General features: G+C 35.4%; 1 protein-coding gene and 1 pseudogene across 5 annotated transcripts; one reads left to right on the top strand and one right to left on the bottom strand.

Moving 5' to 3' along the window:
* Positions 1-6,642: 6,642 nt before the first annotated feature.
* LOC125200827 (putative disease resistance protein At1g58390) lies at positions 6,643-13,062 on the top strand (annotated as a pseudogene). Its single transcript, XR_016135363.1, has 4 exons — positions 6,643-6,781; positions 9,347-9,408; positions 10,027-10,833; positions 11,317-13,062. The product of XR_016135363.1 is annotated as a putative disease resistance protein At1g58390 (transcript).
* A 398-nt stretch (positions 13,063-13,460) lies between these two features.
* LOC125200828 (large ribosomal subunit protein bL27c-like) lies at positions 13,461-15,937 on the bottom strand. 4 transcript variants are annotated; one of them, XM_048098612.2, is made up of 4 exons: positions 15,797-15,937; positions 15,373-15,672; positions 13,850-13,951; positions 13,461-13,755 (listed from the first exon to the last, which is right to left on the bottom strand). In XM_048098612.2, exons 2-4 carry the CDS (start codon positions 15,664-15,666, stop codon positions 13,576-13,578), a joined length of 576 nt encoding a protein of 191 aa, XP_047954569.1. In that variant the 5' UTR covers positions 15,667-15,672; positions 15,797-15,937; the 3' UTR covers positions 13,461-13,575. The 4 variants fall into 4 exon arrangements, with proteins under 4 accessions (XP_047954569.1, XP_047954571.1, XP_047954570.1 ...); XM_048098614.2 differs by having other exon boundaries at positions 15,773-15,881; XM_048098613.2 differs by having other exon boundaries at positions 15,373-15,728; positions 15,797-15,880.
* Between the last annotated feature and the right edge of the window lie 17 nt (positions 15,938-15,954).

Here is a 15,954-nt window from a genome sequence, read left to right as displayed (position 1 = left end):
TCACATTCGCATCACTAATCAAACAAGGGTTTATTGTATTGATTAGCTCCCACTAATTTTAACATATATTATGCCCCCAAACATAAAATACGAATTTATATCAAATATAAATTTTAGTGGTCCAAGATCCAAGTCTATATAGTTGTAGCCTCTGCGAGGGCTGATGACTACAATAATATCACTAGGTAGGCCTCCAAGCTAATTGAAACAACAATTTTACAATTCTTGGTTTATTAATCTAATTAATATACGTCCATAAATTATTTTGGTTGCGAGGGCTACACAAAATAATTTAAGCAAGTCAACCCCATCACACGATGCCAACCATGCATCTATGAATGAGCCTAAACCTTGTGGATTTAGAGTAAACGCGAGGGCATAAAACTCGTGGTCGAAAAGGTTAGGAACATCAGACAATTATGATGGACGACGCGTTTGTTTCAAAACAAGACTTATATTTTATGGGGAAAAAGTGTGATACTAGTTATGTGAATATAATATCCAATATTAAATATCAAACAATTACTGGGCGCCGCCTACCCAGACATAGTATAACACGGACTACAAATACTGGGCGCCGCCTACCCAGACATAGTATAACACGGACTGCACATACTGGGCGCCGCCTACCCAGACAATAAAACGGTCTCTAACTACTATAGTTCAATAAATAAGCATAAAAATCAAATAGCATGCTTATCACATAGAATATCGAATAATGCTCAACAAATAAAATCAAATTTTATTTTCTAATTAAATGTGGACTTAACAATTATATCAATTCCGAATCAATATAATTGTAAATTTAATATTAATTCCAAATTTATATTTTATGGAGTATATATTATCATTTCCAAAATGATAACTATATCGCACTTTGTTAATCCAATTAACGAAATTAATCCAATCTATATTAATTCTAAATTAATAAATTTGTAAATCGAGTAATAACTCCAAATAATCATCAAGCACATATATTATTTATTATTCCAAAAAATAATAATATTAACAAATTCTTGCTCACTAATCCAATTAATAAATTTATCATCCAGTCTGCATCAATTCCAAATTAATATTAACAGATATTTAATATTAATTCTAAAATAATATTAAAAACACATTTACTATTATTATTCAAAATAATGATAGTAAATAATTTATTTGCTTGATTAATATTATTAATTCTAAATTAATAATGAACTTTACAGTGACCAAAACCACCTCAATTTTTAGACAACGGTAGCCTAGCTACTTTGGCCCATTGTGGTTACATTTTTACTTGAATTGAAGCCTAAAACGTGGCATCCCATTCAAATTGCAGCCCAACTGCCGTAACCCAAAACCACGATCGGATCCGACCCGGATCTTCAAGGCCCGCCAGGGTTCCGCGAAAGGAACAGTCGCCCCTTCCATGGTGCTGCCTTCACGCCGCCGCCACAGCTTTTACCCCACCATACCGACCTGCCGCCGGTCGACAACTTCCAGCAGATACACGCGGCGGATAGCATGAGAGGGAGAAGGCCGCCGTGAGCGTCGCTCTTCTTCCGTTTTTCTTTGCTTTCGTTGAATGTCTGCCGCCCCAACTTCATTAATTTGTCCATGTTCGCCTCGATGTTGTATATACAATTGAAATCAAATTTCAATTGATTGAATTTCAAATCCAAGTTTTGTTGTGTCGTGGCTATGGTCAGTTTTGGTTTCCAAAACCACTCTAAAATGACTGAATTGAAATTCAATTTCAATTTCCAGTCGTTTGGTAATTTTGGGTTCCAAAACCATTTTTACTCTCAACTTTAATTTCAAAAATTGAACAATTTTTCAATTCTCAAAGTTTGCTTGGAATCCAATTCCAGTTTCAAAGATACGAAACATGTCGAAAGAAGTTTGAAAACTTTGTTTCTAATAAAATAGTTTTCAATGAAAAATAAAACTCAGTTCTCCTTTAACATAAAATTGTGGAAATCTGATTCCAATTTTCAAACAATTTTCAAAAAGTTGAAGCTTGAAATCTAATTTCTTATTTTGAAATCCAATTTCAGTTTTGTCGAAAAATTATTAAACCAAGTTAAAGAGTTTGATTTCTGAAATCGTCCACATATAATCAAATCACAAAACAATTATGAATCAAGCCCCGGGCTCTGATACCACTGTTGGTAATTCTTGTATTCATCTAATGAGCGCAGCGGAAATCGCATACAAGAATAACAGATCTAGATTCATAATCATATTGCAAGTTGAGCATGTAAAACACAACGGAACTAAATCTTACTTGTTGTGTTGTTTTCTTCTGCGATTGAATCCTGCAAGTTGAATCCACTACTATCGAAGTCCACGTGCAATCCAATCCGATGCAGGAACTATCCTGGTACAATTGCTCCGTAGAAGAATGCTAGGAATTCTCTCTACAAAGCTTTACGTATTTTCTCTCTAATGTTAAGCTATTTCTGATGCCCCACAATGGAGAATAAATAACCATTATATAGATGAAGAGTCACTAGGGTTTCATGATTGTTGGGCTTATGGACTATTATAATTATAGCCCAACTATAATTACTTAATCCATATTAATCTAATTCTAGCCCATTTCCTTTCAGAAAGAAGACTCAACTATTTGGTATCTGACCTGGTCCACATGGCTCACGATGTCTATGCCCTCCACCTCTACACATATGACACAACTGATGATTTGAAGTCTATCCAAAGTTGGATTGGAGAGATCAAAATGCGGATGCTTAAACTGGGAGCTGATGTGGCGGAGACAGAGTCCAACTCAAAAAATGTTGATGAAGATCATGTGGTGGTAGGTTTGGACAAACACATTGAAATGGTGCTTGAACAATGATTTTTCATACGAACCAATATCCTTCATTGGTTGTTATCAAAGGCATGTCTGGCATTGGAAAGACAGACTCTTGCTAGAGAGATATACAACCATGCGGATGTCATTGATCGATTCAAGTATCGTGCTTGGGTGTGTGTTTCTAATGTCTTAACAATTAAAGAGATAGTTATCAAACTACTGCGACATGTAGTAGTGAATGTGGATGGTGAGAATCTTTGTGCTTGGAGGAAATGGACGACCGAAGCCTCCTAGATATGCTTCACCAGCACCTGAAAGGACTGCAAGGACTGCCATATTTCATAGTTATCGACGACTTGCCCAAACAAATACACTTCAGACCTATCTACAAAGCTCTTGAAAAACATAGTACGTATGTTAATGCATATGATGGTCATGTGTCTTATTAGTACGTTACTAATTTAGTCACGGTAAATTAGATTTCAACATAACAATAAATATTGCGCTAGGTCTAAATTAAGCAAATTGCCAAACAAACACTCCTCACGAGTATGAATTTTATCAAATTTTTAATAGGAGTAAATTACAAGCACTAATTAGTATTTCTCAAAAGAATATGCACGTTGGATTCGGCACGGTTTTAATGCAAAATTAGTTTAGTAAGAAAGAGTTAAAGAAAAAAAGTAATTAAAGTATTGGTAACGTGTGGGGTGAAATTGATTTGTGAGGGGAGAGTGTGGTAATTGATTCTCAAATAGTTGGAAATAAAGGCCGATTGGTGGTTTAATTTTGGAAAAGGATTTGCAGATAGATCATGGCAAAATAATTAGTACCATTTCCTGCAATTTTTGGAGAACTCTCAGCAGTGATTTATGGCAAATTTCAACGATTGAGTGAGTTGGGCGAGAAGAGTCTAGCTAGTGCTTCCAACTTCTCTCTTTCTCACAAAATTGAATGTTCCTGTGTTGGTTAAACTTTAAGCAAAGATTTTAATGTGAATCTTCTAGATTGAAGACTCATGAATTTGCCCTGAACTTATTCTTGTAAATAAACCCAACAAATAAACAAGATAAACCAAGAAATGGAACAAGAAAAATGGATAAAAGGATAGATGATGGATTAGTGTTATGATTTAGGTGAAGAACAAGAAAGAAATCCCAAAGGCACTTTCACATACAAACACCTAATGGCTCCACAAACTAGCAACACAAGAACTAGCAAGCATACCTTTACAATCAACCTTAGCCCGGCAAAAGATCGAATGCAACCCGAAGGAATTTGATAAGTCTTCAAAAGATGAAGAAGGTGAGCTCTCAAATATGGAAAAATAGTCTCTTACAAATATTCAAAAGCTGAGAATGAAAACCCTAAAAAGAGTATTTATACTAAAACAAAAGTAATAGGGAAAATAGTCTTCTAAAGCTTCAAAAAACGACATTTTCCTCCAAAACGCCCGCCCAGGCATTTTGGGACCTTTCCCGGGCGTTTTGGGACCTTGCCCGGGCGTTTCTTCTGTCGCCGGGCGTTTATCTTGCCCGGCCGGGCGGTTTTCGCCCGGCCACGGTTAGTTCCTCAGCAGCTCTGCGCGACTTTCGTCAAACGGCCATATCTCTCTCATCCGAACTCCGTTTGGGGCGTGTGAGGTACCCACGCGAAGGTATTTCGACGATGAAGATGATGGTGGTCTTGGATCAGAATTTGGACATCGTCTCAGTAGGCCGATTGGCGTTTGAACAGACCCCCAGTTCCGATTTGGTATGGGGTCGAGCCGAATTTGGTGTATTGCTCTCGAGACACCCGGGTCTTCCTTTTGGGCCTCCTCTTCGAGTCTTAATCTTGTTATGAACAGGCCTAAGGACTCTAGCATCTTCCTACTCATCTTCCTCGTCCTCTTTTGGTGTACGTCCTTGAGCGGGCTCGATGCATGATGCGTGTCGGTTGGGTTCGCATCAGATTTCTTTTGGCTTTTTAAAATTAATAGATCTTCTCTCTGTTTTTGGATTGAAAATCAGAATATTCACCTGATTTGAAGCTGAGAAACAAGCTCATGGACAAAATCACCTACAGGATACATCGTGGTTTATCATTCTCGTTTCCAAGTTTCTTGAGAGCAGAAGAATCACTGAAATGCGAAGGTACCATTTGCTTCTTCATGACATCTTGAGCTTGATTCTTGTCCATCGAACAAAGCCAGTATACCGTAACCTCTATCGTTGTTTTGCAATGATATCTTATTTTAGTTGTTTGTATCATTTCTTCATCAATCAAAGCTAGCACCAAAATTTGGCTGGTGGAAACTAGAAAAGCATTGTGGTGTATTGTTTGATTTGATTACAGGCTCAAATTATTTGAGTGAGTATCATGATGTTTGTGATTGTATTTGGTAATACTGTCCTTGTATTCTTTGGCAAAATTTTAATGACTAAAGATTGATTGTTGAATGAGATTGTGTGGGTTGTTAATAGGTCTCCCTCATTCTAGATTAACTATCAAGAGCATCTCCAATGCCGGCTAGCCAACCGGCTAGCCGATTCTCGTCGCTAGCCGGTCGACTAGCCGAACCATTGCAGCAGGCCAGCCCGAAATCGGCGAAAAAAGTAGCGTGGGCTAGCCGATCACGTGGTGCTGGCCGATGCGCTGGCCGTCATTGTGGCGTGCCGATCGGCCAACGCTATTTTAAATTTTTTTTTTTTTAATATTTTTTTTAATTTTTGAAAAACTATATAAAAACACGATTTTCTCTATCTCTAAATTTCTGTACAAGAGCAACATCTAGCGATGGACAACAACAACTAGCCCAATATAAAATTAAGACCTAAAACAGAAACATGTCATACCGTCGGGCCGGGGGCCTCTCCGCGTCCTCGGACCCCCATGGCAAGGGGGCGTCGCCCCCCAGCGAGACCCCCGTTCGGCTAGCGGCAAACTATAACGGATTCATAGCATACTAACAATTTTTAATGTATTTTTTTAATAAATTAGTGAGGAGTAGAGTGGGGCGGTGGCTCGTGTGTGGAAGCCCAGATTTTTTTTTATTATGTAATTTTTTTTATTTAAATAAAATTAATGAATTTTCCCGTACATGTCTCGTAAATTTAATTCGATAATTTAATCGTAATTTTAATTCCGTAAATGTAGTATATTTTGAATTATTTTTATTGCGGTTGGCCTAAATCTGATGTGGCAGGTGGATTTTTAGTGCTGCTGACGTGGCAGGCAGAGAGAGTGGCTGGCCTATGGCTGACCTATTTGCATTGGAGATGCTCTAAATACGCCACATTTCAGCCTCCATTCGCAAACACAAATAGCAGTAATATGATTCAAATCATACAATACACCTAACAAATATCGACATCAAATCCTCCAAATCTTTTATTCAATCACGGAAAATAACATCGATGACAGATTGCAAATAAGGACATAATTAAGTAGTACTCCCTCCGTTCCATAGTAGTGGAAGCATTTCTTTTCGACACGGAGATTAAGAAAAAGTTGTGTTATGTGAGTTAAGTAAATGAAGAATAAAGTAGGAAATGAAAAAGGTAGAGAGATGTAGAGGGAATAAAATAAGAGAGAGTAAAGTAGGTGTGGAAAAATGTGTTGACTTTTACTAAAAAAGGAAATGACTCTACTACTATAGAACGTACCAAAATGGGAAAATGACTCTATTACTAAGCAACGGAGGGAGTACTCCATTTATTAATATTTTAACTTTAACTTTAACTTTAACTTTAACTTTAACTTTACAATGAAATCATAATTGTATGTTAGTAAGTGGAGTACAACATTATTATCAATACTGGCCCATCTTGAAAATTAAACAGATTAAGAATATTGTGAATAAAACACACAAATCTCAAAGAGAAACAAACTCATTAAATGAAAGCTAACTTCATCGTTCATATACTTAAGTTTGAGCCTGCCGAGGATTGAATTAATCATCAGCCGACCCAAGATCGTCAACAATACTGCGATAAAAAGGTACTCCATTACCACTATTTTCCTGTTATATAAATTTAATTCATGTTCCTATAGAGATTTTATCAGAAAGTTGATTTTCAAAATCCATTTTATCCTATGATTGAGATAATATTCTGTCATTTTTTCATATTTTTTTCTTTTCGAATATGACTGTATATATAGCTTTATGAATTTGTAGTTTGAAATCCATTGAGGGAGGATTGAACCGGAAAGTCAACCAAAACGATCCAAAGATAAGAAGAAAATTCACAAAACCAAGGGTATTTATTCCTGCATATTATTTTAATAAGCCCCAAATCATTTCAATCTTGATGTTTATTTCGCAACTAGTGTTAATCCACGTGCAATGCACGAAAGAATAATTTTTCGTCATACGATTTTAAATTGTTAATTGATTATTATAATGAGAAACAATATAATTATATAAGATTTAAAAATATAAAAATATACTACTTATATAATAACAATTCAAATGATAGTGAAAGATTAAACTATATAGAGTTTGTAAATCACAAATAAAATTGTATTAAACTTAATATTTATAAATTACAAATTAAATTATTAATATTAGTACTAAAATTTAATTTAGATGAATATTAAAATTAAATAAATTTCATGTTAAATAATAAATACTACTAACATTTAATTTTTTATATTTGATTTAATCCTAAACAAAATTATAAATTAGTAAATAAAAAATCAATACATAAAAAGAACGATAAATTATAAAATGCTACAAATGTACAAATTTAGTCAATTAAAATAACTTAAAAACACTAATTACTATGATTACCATGCATGATAAAAAAAAAGTTATAATAAATACATTCATAAATTTTATAAACACAGACTACTCCCATTCAAAAGGGATGATTGATTATTAAGGTGCATAAAGTGGTGCAAAATAAATGATAACATTACTAAAGAGTCAGAAATATGCTAAGCACAAAAAAAATATTTTGGAGAAATCTACATTCACTAACCTAAAATAAAAGGAATGAAAAAAAAAATATTTTGTAAAATATTTTCTATAATAAAAAATAAATGATAATGATTGTCACTACTTTTCCAAGAAGACACCAAATCTTTAAAATACTAATTTGAAATTGTAGTAGATGAGTAGGGGAGGTAATCTCTTGGTCATTTTCAATCTTTCACCATACGATGGAATAACTTCATTAATTCTAAAAGAAACTGACTTATATTCACTCACCTAAAATGAAAATAGATACTCTTTAACATAAAGTTTGCTTAGGAAAAAAGTAAGCAAACAGACAATTTGACATACTGTCGCATTTTCCTTATCTCATTTTGCATTCTTTTCCATCAAATATTTCATTCAAAGTAATAATCGCGAGTGATTCACAACCAAAAAGAAGAGGCATTTACTAATGTATAAATATATATCAAAAGACATAAGATCATAATCCTTAGCAACAACAAATATATTAACACAATCATGAAAAAAATAGAGTGCATAAACTGATCTGAGCGAATTTTGGATGCAAAACGAACTTTAATAATAGACAATCATACACGTAATTTGTAAAAATTTAATTAAGACCAAAACTCGCCTTTTATATATGTATAGATATATGGGTTACTTCCAAGATTTTAATTTTAACTTTAATAGGAGTACTATTTAATAATCGATTATTGGAGTGGACGTATTATGGTTTTTAATTTCTTTAAATGTTATTTTTTGTTATAAATGTTTATTTTGACTGATTATTTTTCACAAATATATGTTTTCTTATGGCTATTTCTTTGTCTCTCTCTCAATAAGTTAAAATAATTATTTCCTTTGTTCCATCTTAGTTGAAGCATATCTTTTCTAACACAAAAATTAAGAAAAAGAATATTTATTATGTTAAAATGACATATAATAAAGTTTGAGAGAACAAAGTAGGAAATAAAGTGTAGGAAATAAAAAGTTTTACTTATTCCTCCTACTAGAGTATTAAAATGGAAATGACTACGGTGGGATGTCCAAATGGAAAATTTTTCTTCTATGATAAACGAAGGAATGTGTGATAAAGTTTTTATTTTATTATCTTGATTTTAATGGTGGAATAAAGATGAATGATTTGTTCCAGTATTCTTGAATATCAGTTTTACCTTCAAATTAAATCCAGCGTGCATTTGTTATTTCTACAGGAGCACTAAAACTTACTCTATTAAAGCTTTCATTTTGTTAATGTACTACTCCCTCCGTCCCCGGTAAGATGACACATTCCTTGGCCAGTATGGGATTTTAGGAGTTATTGATTAATGTGTTTAATTGGAGAGAGAAAAAGTGGGTGTATGTATTAAAATAGAGAGAGAAAGAAAGATGAATATTTTAGTAGGAGTGGAAAAAAGTGGTTGGGTATATTAATTGGAGAGAGAAAGTTTCCAAGAAATGAAATGTGTCATCTTAGTTGGGACAAACTAAAAAGGAAAACGTGTCATCTTAAATGAGACGGAGGAAGTATATTTTTTTCAATATAATTATGAATGATACATAAAAAAAATTTATTTTATTTTATTTTTTGTTTAACCACATGTGTTCAATCGGGCTTGCAGATTAAGGCCGAAAGTCTCCCAGCACCACAACTCTGCGCTGTCAACTACTCTACAACCCGTTGGTAATTTTTTAAAATTTTAGTTAGGGTCATCTTTAACTTTTTGGAGTATTTAATTGGAACTAATGAGGACATGAGGTCGATACAATTTTTAGTTTTCATTATAACAACTATTTTCTGAGAAATACTGGTGTTACTTACTTCCTTTTTGTGAAATTAAAACTTACACAAAGCACATCCGATGACCCATTGTTCAGAAGGGGATCATGTATCAATTTAATTGGGTTTTGTTGTCTAAATATTATGTTTTAAATGAAAGAATCGTGAAAAGTAGGATGCAAAGTGATTAGATACATGGTTTTTCAGGAAATTTATAATCACAAAAATTATTATATGGTTTTTCTGGATACAAAAATATCATAATATAAACGTCAACTTTGTCATGAAAAATTTTAGCCTTTTCATGCATGGGTCGTGTTTAACTTTGCTTTGAGTTTGAAAGATATCACAGTCGTCAGATCAAATCACACTCCGACAAGAAAATTTCAAAACAGTAATTTCATCTCCTTAGATTTGAATTGTTTACACATTAACATAAATTATGATGTTCAATTCAAAATCAGTTTTTCTATAGCATATTAATTTATCTAATTTATACCTAGGTCGTTGTTATTTTTTTAGGTACGAGTGCAGTTTGCCTATATACCTCCTAATAAGCAAGCAGAAACATGGCAGAGGCAGTCATTCTATCGATGATACAAAAGCTGGAAAAATGTCTAGAGAATAACTGGACTAAAAGAATGTTAACGTTTGCACATATCAAAAGTATAATTAATGAAATTGGAGATATTGTGGATATAGTGAGGGATAAGAAATTTGGAGAAGGACGAAGACTCAGCTTTTTGGTATCTGATCTAGTCCACATGGCTCACGATGCCCTCGACCTCTACAAGAATGACAAGACTTCTGAATTGTATTTCATGGCAATGTGGATTGGAGAGATCAAAATGCGAATGCTTAAACTGGGAGTTGATGGGGCGGAGTCCAACTCAGAAAATGTTGATGAAGATAATGTGGTGGTAGGCTTGGACAAACACATTGAAATGGTGCTCCGCACAATGATTTTTTACACCCAAAAATATCGTCCGTTGCTTCTTATCAAAGGCATGTCTGGCATTGGAAAGACGACTCTTGCTAGAGAGATATACAACCATGCAGACGTCGTTAAGCGATTCAGGTATCGTGCTTGGGTATGTGTTTCTAATGTCTTAACTCTTAAAGAGATAATTATCAAACTACTTCTACAAGTGCAAGTAGCAGTGGATGGTGAGAGTCTTCATACATTTTCATCATTGGAGGAAATAGACAACCAAACCCTCCTATATATGCTTCACAAGCACCTGCAAGGACTGCCACATTTAATAGTTTTCAACGACTTGCCCAAACAAATATACTTCAGACCTATCTGGAAAGCTCTTCAAAAAGAAGGTATGTAAATGCTTTTGATGGCCATGTACATTATTAATCTAGTTACGGTAACTTAGATTTCAACATAATTATGAATATTGCGCTATTTCTTTATTAAGAAAATTGCCATGATTTTTCTCAAATTTTTAATAAATTACAAGTACTAATTAGTACTCCCTCCGTTCCACAATAAAAGAAGCATTTCATTTTCTGCACTCGTTTTGAAAAAATGTTAATAAATAGTTAAGTGGAGAGAGAGTAAAGTAAGAGAAAGAATAATACAGAGAAGAGTGTTATCTACAATATTCTCTCTCTTACTTTACTTTTTCTTGATTTGAACTATTTATAATTATTTTTTCAAAACGAGTGCGCAAAAGGAAATGTGTCTATTACTATGGAACGGAGGGAGTAGTGTTCTACAGAAATTTAGTTCTATGTGGTGGCATCATGTAACAATTAAAATTTCCCTTCTGATTGTTCCTTTTGTGTTTGTTCTCATGTAAGTATCCGACGGAAGTAAATTGGTGGTCACGAGTCACATGATGCATCGATTTCTAAACTACAAACCCCATGTTGTTTATAACATGGAACCTTTGGATTCCATTCTGAGCTGGCAATTGTTTTATAAAACAATAAACAGTGGGAATAAATTGAGGAATGAGCATAAATTCCCAAGAGAGTTGGAGTACCAAGGAAAACTAATGTTGAGAAAATGTGGTGGTCTGCCATTAGCTATTAAAGAGGTTGTAAATCAGCTAGCTCAAAAGAAAGCCTCTACTGTAACTGATTGGGAACAACTTCTTGAGTCTGTTGATTTGGTTCAACATTAGAGTTATTGGAACCGTATTATCAAAAATTGGATCCCAAATTGCTGCCGTGTTTCATGTATCTGGCATTGTTTAAGGAAAATACAACTTTGAGGGAAAATAAGTGAACGCATATTTGGTATGCAACAGAAGGATTGGATGATAGTGATTCATATATAGATGGTTAGTTGATGAATCTGTTATTGATGAAGTCAATGACAACTGCACACGGTGTCGCATGAATCTAATACTACACAGATTGTCCATTAAAAAAGCAGAGGAGGGAATAGGTTTTGAGATCCTTGGAAGTACTCGACTCAACGGAAATCCACGTCACCGTGTGATCATTTGTAGCAGAGACAATTTCAACTGCTCAACGAATCAAGATAAATATCTTGCTTCTCTCTTCTTCCATGGAGGTGGTTATTTCAATGCTAGTCCATCCTATTGGAAAGGCTTGAAAAACTCAAGATACTTGACTTTGAAGATTTTGGATTGAAGATTTTACCTGAAGTGATCGGCACATTGACGAAATAAAGATACTTGGGTTTGAGAAATAATTACATAAAAGAGCTCCCATCATCGGTGGGGTGCTTGAAAAAGCTTGAGGTTCTTGAAAATAATGTTATTTCCGAGAAGCCTTTCACGATAGATGTGCTACAACGGCTGAAGACCTTATCCTCGGTCTCACTTGATGATCTGATATATGATGAGCTCTTAGGCTTGAAAATGTTGGCATCGCTGGACAAATTGGGTGTACATGATTTGGATGGAAACACACGTGTGAGCAAGTTCTTTGTGCTATTGTCCGACTTGGAATATGTTCGCCACCTCATCTTAAGAGGGTACCGTTTTAGAAGCATGCCTTGTTTTGATGAGCTTGGTACTCTAGAACGTGTCAAAATACTCAAATTGGATGGACGCCTTGATAGGTTGCCAAATAGTTTCCCTTTTGAACTAACTTACTTGCCGTTGGCTAATAGTTGTCCCAATGAAGATCCCATGCCACTGCTTGGGAAGCTACCTGACTTAGAGTACCTCAAATTGTTGAATGCATATACAGGTCAACAAATGGGGATCTTAAATAACAATTTTCCCTCTCTCGAAGTCTTGTGCATCAAAGAGTTATGGAACCTGAGAAATCTACAAATTGAAGAAGGCGCACTGGATCGTCTTGAAAAAATTGAAATCTACAATTGTCCTTATCTGTATACCCTCCCCAAAGAGGTTCGGTCATTATCTGATCTGGATGAGTTGAAGATGGTGACAACCAAAACCATTTCAACTAACATCAGAAATTCACATTCAATCTCCAAAATAAGGTTTGTGAATATCAATCCATAGGCACGGCTATTGATAATATCCATTCATCTTTGTGTCTCATAACATATGTATAAATATTTACAGTTACAGATTGTGTTTATCTTAAATGGCATTTTGATCATTGTGTTGTTAAGGACAATTATTCATACCAACCAAACTTTTGGTGGATGTTAGTTGTTCTGGTAGTGTTCTCTGGCCATCTCTTCACTTAGTGGACAACCAACCCCCTCGTATTACTCATCGAGAGGAACTGCCTCCTCAAGAAGAGCATGGACGTTGTCATCTGGCCCATCCTCATGGCGTGGGTGCTGCTCATCTGGCCAGTGAGGTGGATGGTAAACGCATTGTTGGTTAAGATAGTTGCTTTCATTTTGATAAGATTCACTCCTATATTCTTCAGGTGCCATCGGGGAGTCCAGTCTGGGATGATGCTAGTGAGACGTATAGGAGTTTATGCATTATTGGCTAATTAGTTATTTTTACAAAGATTAATAGGAAATATCTATGTAGAATAAAGAATTATTTGTAAATAGTTTATTAAATTTAACTTGAAATAAGCTCAAAGGGGATAAAGGGATATCAAATTCGGTCAAACTCGTGATCGTTGAATACAAACAATAAACACTGAAGCTGGCTAACAAACTGCTGCATCTTCAGCAGCAGAGGCAAGAACCAGTTGAGGCTGAGCCACTATGCCTTCTCTGATTTCTTTTCTAGCTCTCCTTCGCTCACGTTGTAATCTGAACGATTCCCTCTTTCGTGCTCTGTAACTGTTGGGGTTCTCGGGTTGCACTTCTCGGGGGTAGACACTAATCTGCTTATTGTAGTAAGTTTGAATGAAATTAGGCATCCCCCCCACATTGATGGAATTGGAGGAAGTTGCAAGTTTGTGAAGATGAAAGGCTTACCTTTTTCTTGTCTGGTCCAAACTTCTCAAATTTCACTAGTCCATCAATCAAGGCAAAAATAGTGTGGTCTCTACCGAGCCCAACGTTGTTGCCGGGATGAAACTGCACAAAATGTGGGGAAAGTAGTATGAGTAACAAGAACAGGGTGATTCAACAAAGATGGAACGCACACATTCACATTGTACTTTTCTAAGATAACCAAGTGTGGCCACGAGGTTGTGATGAGGGTTTATGTCAGCATAAGCCTAAGTAAGTCCTTGAAACACTAGAAATCAAGATAGGTTATTCTTGAAATCTCAAGAATCAGCACAAAGAGATTTTTATCATTGAGACGATCATGAATTCAAACGAGCTACAAAAAGGCCTCACGAAAACAAAATTTGCACACTTTGCAGTTCTATGAAGTGGAGATTTCTATTCAGATGAAATCACTCAATATAGCATTTCTGTTTAGCTTGCACTAGTAACACTATAATACGATAGTCAAAGGATAAAATGCAAATAAAAACGAAACGGGATCCATTGTAGATTTCCAAGTTCAGATTTTGGAGGACTTGTGCAAAATATAGCTAATGGCACCCAGAGTTATAACGACTAACAAACACTAGGGAAAGGCATGTAGCCAGTTGTCCTATACACATTGTGTAAACCAACAGTGCAGATATAGCCTCATACTTTAGGATAATTCCACATCATATTCACAAAAGCAAAACCTCAATACTATTTTCAGAAAGAACCACATTAATACCAATTTATTTGTGGAACTACATTACATAAATAGAAAAAAGTCACCTATTTGCACTTGAACCAAGCTATCAGGAGTACTAATATTAAGCACTAATGGAGTTCGACATTCCAACCTCCATTGTGTAACAGAATGTAACATTTCACATTTCATCCTCTAATCACATATAACACCCATAAGGTTTGACATTTCCAATTGTATATAGCTCTGACAAGGTCCAATCTCTCACCCTTCAACAGCATACATACTAAGAAAAATCGACATTTTCAATTGTATATATCACTAATAACTACTAAGGTTCAATCTCTTACCATTCAACTGCTTACATCACTAATAAAATTCGACATTTCCAGTTGCATATATCACTAATATGGTTTAATCATCAACCCTCTCTAAAGCTTGGCATCTCACCCTCCAACCACAAATGAACCTAATAAGGTTCGACATTCACAATCGTACATAGCAGCAATAAGATTTAGCGATTCTGCACTCCAACATTCAATCATATACCCTCCAACTGCATATAGCACTAACAAATTTCGAGATTGCATCCTACAATTGTTCTATTCGTCCATCCTGGCTAGTTCATCCAGCAATAAGTAAACGAGCCCTAAATTAATAGAGGCGTTTCATTTTCTGTGGAGGGAGTACCTCACCATTCAAACAATCAAACCTCAAATTCACAAATTCACAATGCTCCAAAGCAAAATTCTGTAGCAATTCATCATCAAAAAACTCAAGTACACAAAAAAACACACAGAATTAGGGAGGGAGAGACCTTGGTGCCGCGTTGGCGGACGATAATGGAGCCAGCCTTGGCTGCTTGATCGCCGAAGATTTTGACTCCAAGCCGTTGGCCCGGCGAGTCACGGCCGTTCTTAGTACTTCCAGCTCCTTTCTTGTGCGCCGACTCAATCGTCAGCGGCGGCTTCATCGGAAGCAGAACGGCGGCGTTCTGCCCCATGTGAATCGAACCGAAATCGCCTCTGAAAAATGAAGACGAGGAGCTGGAGCCGATGGAAAGCCCTTTGAACGCCCCCGCCAGATTGAAACTCAAACTCACAGCCGCCATTTTTATCTGAAAATCAACTCGTCTCTCCAAAATGAACTTATATCCACACAAATTTTGAGAAACTGAATAAAAAATAGAGTATTAATTAATGAGAAATTGAGTTTACAGTTTAGAATTGGCGGGTGCTTACAATTGAAGAGATGGAAGGGGAGAAGTGGATGAAATGTGTGGAATGATATGTGAGGAAGGAGAAGTAATCAATAGATTCAAAACCTTATCGATGGAGTATGTGAGCTCCATGCACCTGATTTTTCCTCTGCTGATGACGTGCCACGTAACTTCATGTTT

Source organism: Salvia hispanica, chromosome 2, assembly GCF_029641045.1.
Source record: "Salvia hispanica isolate PSC_SH4W2 chromosome 2, Shi_PSC_v1, whole genome shotgun sequence".
NCBI lineage: Eukaryota > Viridiplantae > Streptophyta > Magnoliopsida > Lamiales > Lamiaceae > Salvia > Salvia hispanica.
The sequence above is the reverse complement of the archived record's forward strand: the minus strand, read 5'-3'. Positions and strand labels throughout refer to the sequence as shown.

Coding starts and splice junctions, on each gene's coding strand:
- LOC125200828 (XM_048098612.2), bottom strand. CDS start 15,666: ATGGCGGCTGTGAGTTTGAGTTTCAATCTGGCGGGGGCGTTCAAAGGG. Junction 13,952..15,372: donor TCCGCCAACGCGGCACCAAG/GTCTCTCCCTCC, acceptor CATTTTGTGCAG/TTTCATCCCGGCAACAACGT. Junction 13,756..13,849: donor TTGGACCAGACAAGAAAAAG/GTAAGCCTTTCA, acceptor TACAATAAGCAG/ATTAGTGTCTACCCCCGAGA.